This window comes from Ranitomeya imitator, chromosome 3 (assembly GCF_032444005.1).
Source record: "Ranitomeya imitator isolate aRanImi1 chromosome 3, aRanImi1.pri, whole genome shotgun sequence".
In the NCBI taxonomy this organism is placed as follows: Eukaryota; Metazoa; Chordata; class Amphibia; order Anura; family Dendrobatidae; genus Ranitomeya; species Ranitomeya imitator.
Window position 1 is genome coordinate 665079890 of NC_091284.1, and position 19120 is coordinate 665099009.

The 19120-nt window shown below is 41.1% G+C and overlaps 1 protein-coding gene across 1 annotated transcript in view; it reads left to right on the forward strand.

Annotated features, from left to right (window-relative positions):
- Positions 1-19120, forward strand: part of RB1 (RB transcriptional corepressor 1) — a 398991-nt gene that overhangs the window by 66536 nt on the left and 313335 nt on the right. The window contains exons 5-6 of the mRNA XM_069758297.1: positions 1627-1662; positions 3496-3551. Of these exons, the coding sequence (XP_069614398.1) occupies positions 1627-1662; positions 3496-3551 (92 nt within the window). The remainder of the gene's footprint in view (positions 1-1626; positions 1663-3495; positions 3552-19120) is intronic.

Sequence of the window (19120 nt, forward strand, 5' to 3'; positions counted from 1 at the left end):
AGAATTGTAAAAATTGGCCTGGTCATTAACATGCAAACCACCCTTGGGGGTAAAGGGGTTAATAATTCTGACCACTGTCACTTTATGAAGTTATAGCTCTGGATCGCTTCAACATATCCCACGGATTCTGAGATTGTTTTTTTTTTCGTGACATTGTACTGCATGTTAGTGGTAACATTTCTTCGATTTAACTTGTGTTCATTTATAAAAAAAACAACTTTTACAATTTTCAAACTTTTAATTTTTGTACACTTAAATCAGAGAGATATGTTACACAAAATAGTTGATAAATAACATTTCCCACATGTATACTTCACATCAGCACAGTTTTGGAAACATTTTTTTTTTGTTAGGACGTTATAAGGGTTAGAAGTTGACCAGCAATTTCTTCTTTTTCCAACAAAATTACAGAACCATTTTTTTAGGGACCACCTCACATTTGAAGTGAGTTTTGGGGGTCAATATAACAGAAAATATATAAAAGCGATGCCATTCTAAAAACTGCACCCCCAAGGTGTGCAAAACCACATCAAGAAGTTTATTAACCTTCAGGTGCTTCGCGAGAATTAAAGCAATGTGGAAGGAGAAAAATAAACATTTCACTTTTTTCATAAATGACTTTGGAACTAATTTTTTTTTTTCACAAGGGTATCAGGAGAAAATGGACCACAAAATTTCTTGTGCAATTTCTCCTGAGTGCGCCAATACCCCGTAAGTGGGGGATAGCCACTATTTGGGCTCATGGCAGGGCTCAGGAGTGAGGGAGGAAGGTTTGACTTTTTGAATGCAAAATTGGCTGAAATCAATAGCGGCGCCATGTCACGTTTGGAGACCCCCTGACGTACCTAAACAGTGTAACACCCCCAATTCTAACTCCAACCCTAACCCCAACAGACCTCTAACCCTAATCTCAACTCTAACCATAACCCTAACACACACCTAACCCTAATCCCAACCATAACCCTAATCCCAACCATAGCCCTAACCACAACCCTAACTTTGCAATATCCATCCATCTAGCCTCCTGATGAACTGTGTGGTGAAACGCGTAGAGGTCACATGACCCCCCTCTGGCTATTTCGTTGGTATTATGCTTTATCTGATATCCTGCTGGTGGATTTAGTTGTGGTTCTTTTTTATCATTATCATGTTGTATCTGATATCCAGCTTGGTCTATATATTAATATGAATTTACAGCCAGTGAATAACACTTATTTATCCTTCTGTCTCCACATACTGCTATTGCGAAACCTGTTTTTGAGTTCATCAGGGCTTCCCAACGCTGGGGGGGGCGCTATACACTTTTCTCAGAGTGGTTAAAAAGCGGTGCTGAGGAATAAGTACCCTTAACTGCTGCCGTTAAAAGGTGTATCGGCGGTCGTTAAGGGGTTAACAGTGACATTTATTCTTAATAATAACTTTATTTACGGTATTTAATCGAGGACATATACAGACCGTAAAGACGTCACAAAGTAACACCTAGTTCAATGGTTACAGTGAGGGTCCTGCTCGCAGGCTTACAATCTGAGGAAATGTAATTTATCTTGTGCAATAAGAGCCACAATGAAAATGTTGACATGGTATATGTAAAACAAAGTAATTGTTTGCCATTTATTTTCTCTTAAGGACCTTTGAGAACATTTTCATGGACCAGACAAATATGTGAGTATATTTTTAGGTTCTTTATTCATAAATATCCTGTTGTCTGAAGTCAGACATCCTGGCCTATAGGTCCCCATACATATTAGATAAGTTAGTGGAAGTTGCCGATCTCCTAGTCTGTATGGGGGCCTCCTTAAGAGTTTGGCAGGTTGCTTTACCGCAGCAGCTTTCCTCTTCTCCCCACTGCATGAACACATGAACGGTCGCTCTGCCAAGCCAGTCATTTATGTGTATTGGGCCGGTTTCACACGTCAGTGGCTCAGAACGTGAACGCTGTCCGTGTGCAGTCCGTGTGCCGTGCAGGAGACAGCGCTACAGTAAGCGCTGTCCCCCCCACGTGGTGCTGAAGCCGCCATTCATATCTTCTCTCCAGCAGCGTTCGCTGGATAGAAGATATGAAAAATCCCTTTTTTTTTTTTTCTCTTGTTTTAAATAAAGATCCCTGTCCCCTCCCCCCTCCCACAGGGATCTTTATTTAAAACACGAAAAAAAAAAAAAAAAAAGGATTTTTCATATCTTCTTTCCAGCGAACGCTGCTGGAGAGAGGATATGAATGGCGGCTTCAGCACCAGATGCAGGGGACAGCGCTTATCTTTAGCGCTGTCCCCTGCACGCTCCGTGTGGTACCCAGTCGGCACACGTGTGCCGCACGTGTGCCACACGGATGGCCTACGTGAGCTCACGGACACACGGATAACTCCGGTACCGATTTTTTTTCGGTACCGGAATTATCTGGACGTGTGAGACTGGCCTTGGAGAGATATCTGACTGTTATCTAAGGTATATTGATGATTTCAACCAGAACAAACATTCTTTGGGTAAAATCTTACAGCAAAACGAGTTTGTGCCGACGGATCAGACTGCCTCCATCTGCAATGAAATTGGCTGTGATTCACTTTTTTAATCCAGTAGTTTCAGTTGAATTAAAGATCTCTGATCCACAAATAATAGTTCTGTGAAATAATATTCCTGCAAAGATCATTTGTTTGGTTGTGCATGTTCAATTATTAGATAGATAGATAGATAGATAGATAGATAGATAGATAGATAGATAGATAGATAGATAGATTCCCTGGTGACAGTTTGGAGCACTGTAGCAGCCAGTATGGATTAATGTTATCCATTTTACTGCTTTTGTTGCAGGTACATTTTTAATCCATATGCAGATGAGGCTGCTCCGGTGCACGGTTTGCACGCATTTTCTCTGAAGCCATTCACTCGCTACACAGTCTGAATGGAGCCGGAGATCACAGTGTGCTTCTATCCATACAAAGTGTCTACCTATGCTGACACTATGAACATGTCTCCTGGCTCCTCTTTTGTCAGTTAATGTAAGCGGGAACAGAGATTAGACTTTAGGGAGAACTCATTGTAAAAAAACAAGGACTGTCAGGGACAGTGATGGACATAGAAATCAGGGTGTAATGGTTCCCTGAGCAGCCATTGGCCACATCAAAGGGTCACTGATTCAGCTCCCTCATTGGCATGTGGATTAAAAGTGAATTTATGTGCAGCTGCAACACACATGTATATTACTGGTATGATTTTTATAGGGACTAAGTCCCATATATAAATGTTTCAGTAGCCGAATTTGCTCTTTGGGTGGGTGAGACTCCCTTTAATAGTTGTTCAATTACCAGCCACCTTCTGACTTTGGTGTCTGAGCACTTTTTTAATGCAGCTATTAACTTGTTAGCTGCAAAGGAAGCATAATTGTGTTGCAAAGTTTTGGATTGCAGGTAGATGTAAATTGTGATCTTTTCAGGTTCTTTTATTGTATTGTTTTATTCCACTAGTGATATATGTGGTGTTCATATATTATTCATCTCACAGGGCCACTGCAGATAGCATTCTGAAATGCTCTTGGACTACCTTCATTTTAGCTAAAGGTAAGACTATTGAAATAAAAATGTCATTTTGTTGTTTTTTGACCATTATAGGCAAATACTTTCTGCTTGTGTAGAAGAATTACATTTCACCCTTCTGTAGTAGGTTTCCCTTTTTATATGCAATTCTTTGTGGTAATTTTGCACCTGCAGTATGAAATAAATACTCGTGGAACAGTAATATTAATAATGTCACGTGACTTCACAAGACATAGCGCCGACATTGTAGGAACTATACCAGTCCTGAAGATAATTATTTAACATGCACTGACTGGAAGCTCATCACAGATCCATCAGCTCCCTGCGATCACATGACAAGGGCGCCGATGGGTTCTCATGACAGCTGAGGCTCTACAGAAGACCCCCGTGCCTATCATTTTCAATCTGCTGTGAATGCAGGCTCATGGCCGTTGTACTGACGATTGGACAAACTCGGCTTCAAGTCTCCTAACGGGACTATTAAAGTCAGCAAAAAATTGTGGGGGAAAATAAAAGGTTTTAAGAATATAAACAGAAAACAAGTTCAAATCAGCCCCATTGAAAATATAACAACAACAAAAAAAATCAATAAAAACATCAGCGCTAGCTGCAAGAAATAAGCCCTCACCCAGCTCCAGATCCTGAAAAATGAAAACTCTACAGGTCTTGTAAGAAGGCAACATAAGCAAAAAATGTTATTCTTACAAATTTTGTAATTTTTTTTTCTCACCACTTAAATAAAAAAACCCTATACAGTGGGGAAAATAAGTATTTAATACACTGCCGATTTTGCAAGTTTTCCCACCCACAAAGAGTGGAGAGGTCTGTAATTTTTATCGTAGGTACTGTACACTTCACCTGTAAGAGACAGAATCTAAAAATCCCCCCAGAAAAATCACATTTTATGATTTTTAAATAAATAAATTGCATTTTATTGCATGAAATAAGTATTTAATCACCTACCAACCAGCAAGAATTCTGGCTATCGCAGACCTGTAAGTTGTTTAAGAAACCCTCCTGCTCTGCACTCATTACTTGTATTAAGTTCACCTGTTTTAACTCGTTACCTGTATAAAGGACACCTGTCCACACATTCAATCAATCACACTCCAACCTCCCCACCATGGCCAAAACCAAAGACCAAAGAACTGTCTAAGCACACCAAGGACAATATAGTAGACCTGCACAAGGCTGGGATTGGTCACAGTCCAATAGGCAAGCAGCTTGGAGAACAGTCAACAACTGTCTGCACAATTCTAAATGGAAGAAAAACGAGATGACTCTCAATGTTCTTCTGTCTGGGGCTCCATGCGAGATCTCGCCTCGTGGGGTAGGGATGATTCTGAGAAAGGTCAGGAATTATCCCAGATCTATGCAGAAGGACCTGGTCAATTACCTGACGATAGCTGCGACCATAGTCTCAAACATTACTGTTAGTAACACACTACGCTGTCATGGATTAAGATCCTGCAGGACACGTAAGGTCCTCCCTGCTCACGCCAGTACATGTCCAGGCCTGTTTGAAGTTTGCCAATAACCATCTGGATGATCTAGAGCAGGGGTCCCCAACTCCAGTCCTCAAGGCACACCAACAGGTCATGTTTTCAGGATTTCCTTTGCATTGCACAGGTGATGCAATTATTACCTGGGCAAGACTAAGGAAATCCTGAAAACATGACATGTTGGTGGGCCTTGAGGACTGGAGTTGGGGACCCCTGATCTAGAGGAGCCATGGGAGAAGGTCATGAGGTCAGATGAGACCAAAATAGAACTTTTTGGTATCAACTCAGCTTGCCGTGTTTGGAGAAATAAGAATGAGTGCAACCCCAAAACCACTGACCCAACTGTGAAGCGTGGTAGGGGAAACCTCATACTTTAGAGGTGCTTTTCTGCAAAGGGGACAGGACGACTGCACGTTATTGCCAGGGACAATGGGCATCTATCCTGTTTTTCAAGCTAGGGAAATCCTAGGCTACCCCTGTCCCCCAGATTACTCCTGATGGTGGAGACGCCGTGGTTTCGTACTTTATGCTCCTATATTAACACTGATGCGTTTCCTCCCCCACTCAGGGAGGTATGTGACAGAAGTGTATAGGATAACACAAATCAGACAGACAGGGTAAACAGGCAGATAAAGGAAAACTATAATCATACAAATACACTCACATAACAACTGTGTGGGAAATAGGGGTGGTGTAGGTGGGACAAACCACATGGGAGAGGATAGTGAGGAAACCACTCAAATCAAATCCACACAGAAATCTCCTGAAAATCACTCCAAATGACTGCTATGAACACTGAACTTCATAAACTCCAAACCAGGAAGTGGTAAACTATCACTGACAAGGAAGGAAGCCAGAAAGTGGGTTCTTAAAGGCAATCTGTCACCCCCTGGGACGTACATGGCCTATTGATATGGGCATACAGGTAATAGAAATGTTACACTAGTCCTACCTGTGTCTCTCATATTAACGGTCTTGTTGTTGAGAAATGTTATATTTTGTCGTTATGCTAATGATTTCTTCCAGAAATCCCCGCCTCCTGTCTTCATTATAATACTACCCCCCTCCCATACACTTCACTTGTGGTGCCGGAATTAAAAATCCATGCCTCTTTTTCCTCTTCTCTGGGCACTGCATTCAGGGATCTTCTGCGCTGGTGCCGGCGACTTCCACTCCAGTGACCTCCAGGCACCTCAGAGCAATGAAAGCCAGAACTGTTAATAGGACGGTGGATCCGTACGAACTACAGCAGGTGTATGAGTCAGTCTGACCCCACTGTGTTGTGGTATCCCTGTGACCGTGAACATGGTATTAACCCCTCTGTGACCTTAGACGTACTATCCCGTCGAGGTGCCCTGGGCTTATCTGACCCTGGACGGGATAGTACGTCATAGCCGATCGGCCGCGCTCACGGGGGGAGCGCGGCCGATCGCGGCCGGGTGTCAGCTGCTTATCGCAGCTGACATCCGGCACTATGTGCCAGGAGCGGTCACGGACCGCCCCCGGCACATTAACCCCTGGCACACCGCGATCAAAGATGATCGCGATGTGCCGGCGGTGCAGGGAAGCACCGCGCAGGGAGGGGGCTCCCTGCGGGCTTCCCTGAGCCCCCCGCAGCAACGCGATGTGATCGCGTTGCTGCGAGGGTCTCCTCACCTCCCTCCCTGCTCGAGCCCCGGATCCAAGATGGCCGCGGATCCGGGTCCTGCAGGGAGGGAGGTGGCTTCACAGAGCCTGCTCAGAGCAGGCACTGTGAAGCAGCCTGCACTCATATCAGATCAGTGATCTGACAGAGTGCTGTGCAAACTGTCAGATCACTGATCTGTGATGTCCCCCCCTGGGACAAAGTAAAAAAGTAAAAAAAAAATTTTCCAAATGTGTAAAAAAAAAAAAAAATATTTCAAAATAATGAAAAAAAAAAAAAAAATATTATTCCCATAAATACATTTCTTCATCTAAATAAAAAAAAAAAAAACAATAAAAGTACACATATTTAGTATCGCCGCGTCCGTAACGACCCGACCTATAAAACTGTCCCACTAGTTAACCCCTTCAGTAAACACCGTAAGAAAAAAAAAAAAAAAAAAACGAGGCAAAAAACAACGCTTTATTATCATACCGCCGAACAAAAAGTGGAATAATCAAAAGGACAGATATAAATAACCATGGTACCGCTGAAAGCGTCATATTGTCCCGCAAAAAAAGAGCCGCCATACAGCATCATCAGCAAAAAAATAAAAAAGTTATAGTCCTGAGAATAAAGCGATGCAAAAATAATTATTTTTTCTGTAAAATAGTTTTTATCGTATAAAAGCACCAAACCATAAAAAAATGATATAAATGAGGTATCGCTGTAATCGTACTGACCCGAAGAATAAAACTGATTTATCAATTTTACCAAACGCGGAACGGTATAAACGCCTCCCCCAATAGAAATTCATGAATAGCTGGCTTTTGGTCATTCTTCCTCACAAAAATCGGAATAAAAAGCGATAAAAAAAGTCACGTGCCCAAAAATGTTTTCAATAAAAACGTCAACTCGTCCCGCAAAAAACAAGACCTCACATGACTCTGTGGACCAAAATATGGAAAAATTATAGCTCTCAAAATGTGGTATTGCAAAAAATATTTTTTGCAATAAAAAGGGTCTTTCAGTGTGTGACGGCTGCCAATCATAAAAATCCGCTAAAAAACTCGCTATAAAAGTAAATCAAACCCCCCTTCATCACCCCCTTAGTTAGGGAAAAATAAAAAAAAATGTATTTATTTCCATTTTCCCATTAGGGCTAGGGTTAGGGCTAGGGTTAGGGCTAGGGTTAGGGCTAGGGTTAGGGTTAGGGTTAGGGCTAGGGTTAGGGCTAGGGTTAGGGCTAGGGCTAGGGTTAGGGTTAGGGCTAGGGTTAGGGCTAGGGTTAGGGTTAGGGCTAGGGTTAGGGCTAGGGTTAGGGCTAGGGTTAGGGCTAGGGCTAGGGTTAGGGCTAGGGTTAGGGCTAGGGTTAGGGTTAGGGTTAGGGCTAGGGTTAGGGTTGGGGCTACAGTTAGGGTTGGGGCTAAAGTTAGGGTTAGGGTTTAGATTACATTTACAGTTGGGAATAGGGTTGGGATTAGGGTTAGGGGTGTGTCAGGGTTAGAGGTGTGGTTAGGGTTACCGTTGGAATTAGGGTTAGGGGTGTGTTTAGATTAGGGTTTCAGTTATAATTGGGGGGTTTCCACTGTTTCGGCACATCAGGGGCTCTCCAAACACGACATGGCGTCCGATCTCAATTCCAGCCAATTCTGCGTTGAAAAAGTAAAACAGTGCTCCTTCCCTTCCGAGCTCTCCTGTGTGCCCAAACAGGGGTTTACCCCAACATATGGGGTATCAGCGTACTCAGGACAAATTGGACAACAACTTTTGTGGACCAATTTCTCCTGTTACCCTTGGGAAAATACAAAACTGGGGGCTAAAAAATAATTTTTGTGGGAAAACAAAAAGATTTTTTATTTTCACGGCTCTGCGTTATAAACTGTAGTGAAACACTTGGGGGTTCAAAGTTCTCACAACACATCTAGATAAGTTCATTGAGGGGTCTAGTTTCCAATATGGGGTCACTTGTGGGGGGTTTCTACTGTTTAGGTACATTAGGGGCTCTGCAAACGCAATGTGACGCCTGCAGACCAATCCATCTAAGTCTGCATTCCAAATGATGCTCCTTCCCTTCCGAGCCCTCCCATGCGCCCAAACGGTGGTTCCCCCCCACATATCGGGTATCAGCGTACTCACGACAAATTGGACAACAACATTTAGGGTCCAATTTCTCCTGCTAACCTTGGAAAAATACAAAACTGGGGGCTAAAATATAATTTTTGTGGAAAAAAAAATATTTTTTATTTGCATGGCTCTGCGTTATAAACTGTAGTGAAATACTTGGGGGTTCAAAGCTCTCACAACACATCAAGATGAGTTCCTTAGGGGGTCTACTTTCCAAAATGGTGTCACTTGTGGGGGGTTTCTACTGTTTAGGTACATTAGGGGCTCTGCAAACGCAATGTGACGCCTGCAGACCATTCCATCTAAGTCTGCATTCCAAATGGCGCTCCTTCCCTTCCGAACCCTCCCATGCGCCCAAACGGTGGTTCCCCCCCACATATGGGGTATCAGCGTACTCAGGACAAATTGGACAACAACTTTTGTGGTCCAATTTCTCCTGTTACCCTAGGGAAAATACAAAACTGGGGGCTAAAAAATAATTTTTGTGGGAAAAAAATTTTGTTTTATTTTTATGGCTCTGCATTATAAACTTCTGTGAAGCTCTTGGTGGGTCAAAGTGCTCACCACACATCCAGATAAGTTCCTTAGGGGGTCTACTTTCCAAAATGGTGTCACTTGTGGGGGGTTTCAATGTTTAGGCACATCAGTGGCTCTCCAAACGCAACATGGCGTCCCATCTCAATTCCTGTCAATTTTGCATTGAAAAGTCAAACGGCGCTCCTTCCCTTCCGAGCTCTCCCATGCGCCCAAACAGTGGTTTACTGCCACATATGGGGTATCAGCGTACTCGGGACAAATTGGACAACAACTTTTGAGGTCCAATTTCTTCTCTTACCCTTGGAAAAATAAAAAATTGGGGGCAAAAATATAATTTTTGTGAAAAAATATGATTTTTTATTTTTACGGTTCTGCATTATAAACTTCTGTGAAGCACTTGGTGGGTCAAAGTGCTCACCACACCTCTAGATAAGTTCCTTAGGGGGTCTACTTTCCAAAATGGTGTCACTTGTGGGGGGTTTCAATGTTTAGGCACATCAGTGGCTCTCCAAACGCAACATGGCGTCCCATCTCAATTTCTGTCAATTTTGCATTGAAAAGTCAAACTGCGCTCCTTCCCTTCCGAGCTCTCCCATGCGCCCAAACAGTGGTTTACTGCCACATATGGGGTATCAGCGTACTCGGGACAAATTGGACAACAACTTTTGAGGTCCAATTTCTTCTCTTACCCTTGGAAAAATAAAAAATTGGGGGCAAAAATATAATTTTTGTGAAAAAATATGATTTTTTATTTTTACGGTTCTGCATTATAAACTTCTGTGAAGCACTTGGTGGGTCAAAGTGCTCACCACACATCCAGATAAGTTCCTTAGGGGGTCTACTTTCCAAAATGGTGTCACTTGTGGGGGGTTTCAATGTTTAGGCACATCAGTGGCTCTCCAAACGCAACATGGCGTCCCATCTCAATTCCTGTCAATTTTGCATTGAAAAGTCAAATAGCGCTCCTTCCCTTCCGAGCTCTCCCATGCGCCCAAACAGTGGTTTACTGCCACATATGGGGTATCGGCGTACTCAGGACAAATTGGACAACAACTTTTTGGGTCCAATTTCTCCTGTTACCCTTGGTAAAATAAAACAAATTGGAGCTGAAGTAAATTTTTTGTGTAAAAAAGTTAAATGTTCATTTTTATTTAAACATTCCAAAAATTCCTATTAAACACCTGAAGGGTTAATAAACTTCTTGAATGTGGTTTTGAGCACCTTGAGGGGTGCAGTTTTTAGAATGGTGTCACACTTGGGCATTTTCTATCATATAGACCCCTCAAAATGACTTCAAATGAGACGTGGTCCCTAAAAAAAAATGATGTTGTAAAAATGAGAAATTGCTGGTCAACTTTTAACCCTTATAACTCCCTAACAAAAAAAAAAATTGGTTCCAAAATTATGCTGATGTAAAGGAGACATGTGGGAAATGTTACTTATTAAGTATTTTGTGTGACATATCTCTGTGATTTAATTGCATAAAAATTCAAAGTTTGAAAATTGCGAAATTTTCAAAATTTTCGCCAAATTTCCGTTTTTTTCACAAATAAACGCAGGTACTATCAAAGAAATTTTACCACTATCATGAAGTACAATATGTCACGAGAAAACAATGTCAGAATCACCAGGATCCGTTGAAGCGTTTCGGAGTTATAACCTCATAAAGGGACAGTGGTCAGAATTGTAAAAATTGGCCTGGTCATTAACGTGCAAACCACCCTTGGGGGTAAAGGAGTTAAAGAAAAAAAAAAAACAATTGTGGAATTGATCTTTTTTTGCAATTTCACTGCACTTGGAGTTTATTTCCTGTTTTCAAGTACACTATATGGTAAAATCGATGGTGTCTTTCAAAAGTGAAACTCGTCCTCCAAAAACAAGCCCTCATTCAGCTACACTGAAGGAAAAAATAAAAAAGTTATGGCCCTTGGAAGAGGGGGAGGAAAGAACTAAAGCTCAAAAATGGAAAATCGTAATATCATTAACCCCTTTCTGACATCGGACGTACTATCCCGTCGAGGTGGGGTGGGCCCCTATGACCACCGACGGGATAGTACGTCATACGCGATCGGCCGCGCTCACGGGGGGAGCGCGGCGGGGGGCCAGCTGCCTATCGCAGCTGACATCCGGCACTATGTGCCAGGAGTGGTCACTGACCGCTCCTGGCACATTAACCCCCGGCACACCGCGATCAAATATGATCAAACATGATCGCGATGTGCCGGCGGTACAGGGAAGCATCGCGCAGGCAGGGGGCTCCCTGCGGGCTTCCCTGAGCCCCCCGCAGCAACGCGATGTGATCGTGTTGCTGCGAGGGTCTGCCTACCTCCCTCCCTGCTCCAGGCCCAGATCCAAGATGGCCGCGGCATCTGGGTCCTGCCAGGAGGGAGGTGGCTTCACAGAGCCTGTTTAGAGCAGGCACTGTGAAGCCTGCAGTGCTGTAAGTCAGATCTGTGATCTGACAGAGTGCTGTGTAAACTGTCAGATCACCGATCTGTGATGACCCCCCCCTGGGACAAAGTAAAAATAAAAAATTTCCAAATGTGTAAAAAAATAAATAAATTCCTAAATAATGAAAAAAAAAATTATTCCCATAAATACATTTCTTTATCTAAATTAAAAAAACAAACAATAAAAGTACACATATTTAGTATCGCCGCGTCCGTAACGGCCCGACCTATAAAACTGGCCCACTAGTTAACCCCTTCAGTAAACACCGTAAGAAAAAAAAAGAGGCAAAAAACAACGCTTTATCATACCGCCAAACAAAAAGTGGAATAACAAGCGATCAAAAAGACAGATATAAATAACACAAAAGAAAAAAAAAAAAAAAAAAAATGGAGAGAAACCAGCTCACCTACTAGGCATTTGTTGTGGGGGAAGCCCGGATGCCGTGCAGTCTTCACGTGAAACAATAGAACAAAATAGAAGAGAAAATCCAGCTTCCAAAAATATCCAATTTATTAAAGTTAAAATCCAAGGTCCAAAAACATGGTTCACAGGAGAAGAGATAGCAGCATGGTACGCGTTTCGAACACTAGGTTCTTTTTCAAAGCTGCCTACTATGCACCAGAATGAGGTTTAAATAGCAACTGTGACCAATCACAGTGAATTAATCCACACCTGATACATCAGTAATTATATACAATAAAAACGCAATGATATTGCAAAAGAGAAAAACAAAGGAAAGATATAATACAGACATATAAAAAACATATAATGTGACTAAACAGCATTGATCTCTCAGTAATGAAACATGATTTCCTTGCGAGCATTTAAACCCATGGGATAGCAAGTGTTAAGGCAAAACATCCAGTAGGCTTCACGCGTCATTAAGCGTCTTTTCAGATCTCCTCCTCTGGCTGTTATCAGAAGTTTTTCAATGCCGACAACCTGAAGAAATGCAGTATCTCTTTGATGACTGGTAATAAAATGCTTAGAGGCGTGAGACATAGAGCGATTATTATTAGTGGAAACAATAATGTCAGTGATATGTTCAGAAATACGCGTCTTTAACATGCGAGTAGTGCAACCTATATAGCTTAAATTACATTTGATGCATGTTATCATATAAATTACATTCTTACTATTGCAGTTAATAAATTGCTGAATGTTGTGTTCTTGTCTGTTACTACTATCAGTAAAGGAATGCATAACAGTGGAATGCGCACATGTGCGACATTTAGAAGCACCACAATGATAAAAGCCTTTATGATGTAACCATGTGTGGGAGACCTTACTAGATCTAAATAGGCTGGGTGAAAGAATATCAGACAAAGTAGTAGCCTTTTTTGCAATCACCTGACAGCCTGAAGACAGAATTTTGGAGAGAATCTCATCCTCATAAAGAATAGGAATGTTTTTCAAAATAAGAGATTTGATGTTATTGTATTGAGGACTGTATTTAATGGAGCAAAAATTTTTTTGGTTTTGATGCAATTTACTCTTATTTTTAGATAACAGCATGTCACTACGTTTTTTATGTTGTACTATATTTTTGGCTCTATCCAGAGACCAATTAGAGTAGCCTCTTTTTTCTAATTTTTTACAACACAAATCAGTCTCTTGCTTTAAAATGCTAGCATCACTACAATTTCTGGTTATTCTAGTCAGCTCACCCACTGGTATAGACTTTATTGTATGTCCAGGATGACTGCTGGACGCATGTAAAATACTATTACCAGATAAAGGTTTATGAAATGTGGAAGTGGCAATACCATCGCCAACAGTACTATGCAGCATCAAGTCCAAAAAGGAAATCATGTGTGAATTATGGCTGCATGTAAAACAAAGATTGAATTCATTAGAATTGAGATAACTGAGGAACTCCGGTATGGTAGATACATCGCCACTCCATATGAGCAGCAAATCGTCGATATATCTACCATACCATCGCATGTTAAAGACACGTATTTCTGAACATATCACTGACATTATTGTTTCCACTAATAATAATCGCTCTATGTCTCACGCCTCTAAGCATTTTATTACCAGTCATCAAAGAGATACTGCATTTCTTCAGGTTGTCGGCATTGAAAAACTTCTGATAACAGCCAGAGGAGGAGATCTGAAAAGACGCTTAATGACGCGTGAAGCCTACTGGATGTTTTGCCTTAACACTTGCTATCCCATGGGTTTAAATGCTCGCAAGGAAATCATGTTTCATTACTGAGAGATCAATGCTGTTTAGTCACATTATATGTTTTTTATATGTCTGTATTATATCTTTCCTTTGTTTTTCTCTTTTGCAATATCATTGCGTTTTTATTGTATATAATTACTGATGTATCAGGTGTGGATTAATTCACTGTGATTGGTCACAGTTGCTATTTAAACCTCATTCTGGTGCATAGTAGGCAGCTTTGAAAAAGAACCTAGTGTTCGAAACGCGTACCATGCTGCTATCTCTTCTCCTGTGAACCATGTTTTTGGACCTTGGATTTTAACTTTAATAAATTGGATATTTTTGGAAGCTGGATTTTCTCTTCTATTTAGATATAAATAACCATGGTACCACTGAAAACGTCATCTTGTCCCGCAAAAAACGAGCCGCCATACAGCATCAAAAGCAAAAAAATAAAAAAAGTTATAGTCCTGAGAATAAAGCGATGCAAAAATAATTTTTTCTATAAATTAGTTTTTATCGTATAAAAGCGCCAAAACATAAAACAATGATATAAATGAGGTGTCGCTGTAATCGTACTGACCCGAAGAATAAAACTGCTTTATCAATTTTACCAAACGCGGAACTGTATAAACGCCTCCCCCAAAAGATATTCATGAATAGCTGGTTTTTGGTCATTCTGCCTCACAAAAATCGGAATAAAAAGCGATCAAAAAATGTCACGTGCCCGAATATGTTACCAATAAAGACGTCAACTCGTCCCGAAAAAAACAAGACCTCACATGACTCTGTGGACCAAAATATGGAAAAATTATAGCTCTCAAAATGTGGTAACGGAAAAAATATTTTTTGCAATAAAAAGCGTCTTTCAGTGTGTGACGGCTGCCAACCATAAAAATACGCTAAAAAACCCGCTATAAAAGTAAATCAAACCCCCCCTTCATCGCCCCCTTAGTTAGGGAAAAATTTAAAAAATGTATTTATTTCCATTTTCCCGTTAGGGCTAGGGCTAGGGTTAGGGCTACAGTTAGGGTTGGGGCTAAAGTTAGGGTTAGGGTTGGGGCTAAAGTTACGGTTAGGGTTTAGATTACATTTACAGTTGGGAATAGGGTTGGGATTAGGGTTAGGGGTGTGTCAGGGTTAGAGGTGTGGTTAGGGTTACTGTTGGGATTAGGGTTATGGGTGTGTTTGGATTAGGGTTTCAGTTATAATTGGGGGGTTTCCACTGTTTAGGAACATCATGGGCTCTCCAAACGCGACATGGCGTCCGATCTCAATTCCAGCCAATTATGCGTTGAAAAAGTAAAACAGTGCTTCTTCCCTTCCGAGCGCTCCCGGGTGCCCAAACAGCGGTTTACCCCAACATATGCAGTATCAGCGTACTCAGGACAAATGGGACAACAACTTTTGGGGTCCAATTTCTCCTTTTACCCTTGGGAAAATACAAAACTGGGGGCTAAAAAATTATTTTTGTGGGAAAAAAAAAAGATTTTTTATTTTCACGGCTCTGCGTTATAAACTGTAGTGAAACACTTGGGGGGTTCAAAGTTCTCACAACACATTTAGATAAGTTCCCTGGGGGGGTCTAGTTTCCAATTTGGGGTCACTTGTGGGGGGTTTCTACTGTTTACGTACATTAGGGGCTCTGCAAACGCAATGTGACGCCTGCAGACCATTCCATCGAAGTCTGCATTCCAAATGGCACTCCTTCCCTTCCGAGCCCTCCCATGCGCCCAAACAGTGGTTCCCCCCCACATATGGGGTATCAGCGTACTCAGGAGAAATTCGACCCCAAAAGTTATTTAATTTGTCCTCTTACCCTTGGGAAAATACAACGTTTGAAAAGTCAAACTGCGCTCCTTCGCTTCCGAGCCCTGTCATGCGTCCAAACAGTGGTTTACCCCCACATATGGGGTATCGGTGTACTCAGGACAAATTGTACAACAACTTTTGGGGTCCATTTTCTCCTGTTACCCTTGGTAAAATTAAACAAATTGGAGCTGAAGTAATTTTTTTGTGAAAAAAAGTTAAATGTTCATTTTTATTTAAACATTCCAAAAATTCCTGTGAAGCACCAGAAGGGTTAATAAACTTCTTGAATATGGTTTTGAGCACCTTGAGGGGTGAAGTTTTTAGAATGTTGTCACACTTGGGTATTTTCTATCATATAGACCCCTCAAAATGACTTCAAATGAGATATGGTCCCTAAAAAAAAAAAAAATGGTGTTGTAAAAATGAGAAATTGCTGGTCAACTTTTAACCCTTATAACTCCCTAACAAAAAAAAAATTTGGTTCCAAAATTGTGCTGATGTAGACATGTGGGAAATTTTACTTATTAAATATTTTGTGTGACATATCTCTGTGATTTAATTGCATAAAAATTCAAAGTTGGAAAATTGCGAAATTTTCATAATTTTCGCCAAATTTCCGTTTTTTTCACAAATAAACGCAGGTACTATCAAAGAATTTTTACCATTATCATGAAGTACAATATGTCACGAGAAAACAGAGTCAGAATCACCGGGATCCGTTGAAGCGGTCCAGAGTTATAACCTCATAAAGGGACAGTGGTCAGAATTGTAAAAATTGGCCCGGTCATTAACGTGCAAACCACCCTTGGGGGTAAAGGGGTTAATGGGTTAACCCGTTCATGACCACAGCCTTTTTTTCGGTTTTGTGTTGTTCGTTTTTCGCTCCCCTCCTTTCCAGAGCCATAACTTTATTTTTCCTTCAATATGACCATGTGAGGGCTTATTTTTTTGTGGGACGACAAGTTGCACTTTTGAACAACACCATTGGTTTTAACTTGTCATGTACTAGAAAACGGGAAACATATTCCAAGTGCGGTGAAATTGCAAATAAAATGCAATCCCACACTTGTTTTTTGTTTGACTTTTTTGCTAGGTTCACTAAATGCTAAAACTGACCTGCCATTATGATTCTCCAGGTCAGTACGAGTTCATAGACACCAAACATGTCTAGGTTATTTTTTTATCTAAGTGGTAAAAAGAAATTCCAAACTTTCCTTAAAAAAAATAAATTAAAAATTGCGCAATTTTCTAATACCTGTACTGTCTCCATTTTTCTTGATCTGGGGTTGGGCGAGGACTTATTTTTTGGCGCCGAGCTGACGTTTTTAATGATACCATTTTGGTGCAAATACGTTCTTTTGATCGCCCGTTATTACATTTTAATGCAATGTCGCGGTGACCAAAAATAGTAATTCGGCGGTTCAAATTTTTTTCTCGCTACGCCGTTTAGCAACCAGGTTAATCCTTTTTTTTTATTGATGGGGTGATTCTGAATGCTGTGATACCAAACGTGTATATTTGATTTTTTTTTTTTTATTGTTTTATTTTGAAACACACACACACACACACACACACACACACACACACACACACACACACACACACACACACACACACACATCTTCGTGCTGATATTAATAGGCTGGAATGCCCAAAGTTATTGGGCCTTTCCCAACCTAGAAATATCAGACTGAAATTCCGGTGCTTAGCCCTGGTGTTGTGGCAATTGGGGTGGCGGTAATTGGTTTTGGAGTAGTAATGGAGAGGTGTCAGTCAGACACCCCTATTACTAACCCAGTAGTACAAATAAATAAACACACACCAAAAGGTGTGTATAATAAAAGGTCTTTTTCTTGTCTTGCAGGTTGGGTTGGGGACTTATATACAGGACTTACTGTACTACCCGGCTTCGCCCAGGTTAATAACTGCTGTTAGCAAAATAGAATGTGTTAACAAAAATTTATTTTGCACACAAAAACCACAAAACAAATAGATAGAAATGTAATTATTAAAAGGCAAAAACTAAGCTAATAGAAGCAAATGACTCATTTGGCCCTTGAGGAAGCAGCTCTTCTCTTATCTGCAAGCCTCTCTTCCCTCTCCTCAGAAAGTTCATTGGATCTTGAGGAAGCAGCTCTTGTTTTCATGTCTGCAAGCCTCACTTCCCTCTGCTCAGAAAGTTCATTGGCTCTTGAGGAAGCAGCTGCTGTTCTCATATGTCAGCCTTGTTTCTCGGTCTTCAAATTTTTCATTGGCCCCTAATGCAGCTTTTCTTTTCGCACCAGCTGACATTCGTGACATGGAATTCCTTTTTTTCTGAGGCATTATTGTGGTAAAAATAGTCTGTAACTGGCAGTTTCTATATCCTCTCACATAGAGGTAATGTGACTGACAAAAGCCTATCTACCAACACCCTAACTGACATGTTATTACCTCACACAAGCTTTGTTATACTGAGAATGTCCTTTGTTGCCTATATTAACCAATCAGAGCTCAGATTACTTCACTGTAGCAAAATAGAAGCTGAGCTGTGATGGTTGCTATTGGCAGCCTAATAAACCCCAGCCAACAGGAAGCCCTCCCACTGGCAGTAAATATTAGCTTACACACACATAATAGACAGGTCATGTGACTGACAGCTGACGTATTTCCTATATGGATAAGAAAAATGGTGTGCACTCAGGTCAGGGACAAATGAGGTGCTGGTAAACTGACCATGTGGTCCAATCAAGCAGAGAAAATTACCGCACTCTCAATACTGGTATAGTGCTGAAAAAGGTATATGCCAATTTTATTCAAAAAAACAATACAAAAAATGGTAGTAGCCACATTAGTAGAAGTAGACAATGAACCCGACGTTTCAACCCTCCCGGGTCTTATTCATGGGGTTACTGGAAAGGCAAAGAAACCGTATAAATAACAGTGTCATACAAAGAAAACGGCATAACTGCACACATAAAATATATATACAAAAATAACCAACCAAAGGGAAAAAGAGGGGGAGAGAAAAGGGATATGTACACAGCAAAATCACAAAATAAAACGGTCATATAAAAAGGAACGGCGAAACCACAATGCCATATGGAAAGATCATGGTTTAAGACCATACAAGGTTTACCTCAAGTCCTTTGATATAAATGCATATAGGTGGCAGTAGTGTGGGAAGAGCAAGCGATCCCTTTTGTATAGGGCATAACTTGTCGCAGTGACAAGATTACAATGTTAAAATACACACTGAAACAAAGTGTACGACTAAAACTCCCTAGATAGAAAATAAATACCAGACACGTGTGTTCTTGATGGTATAGTTTGTGAGACAGAACTGGTGATATAGGGTCATAACCGGCATAATGATATGGAATGGTGA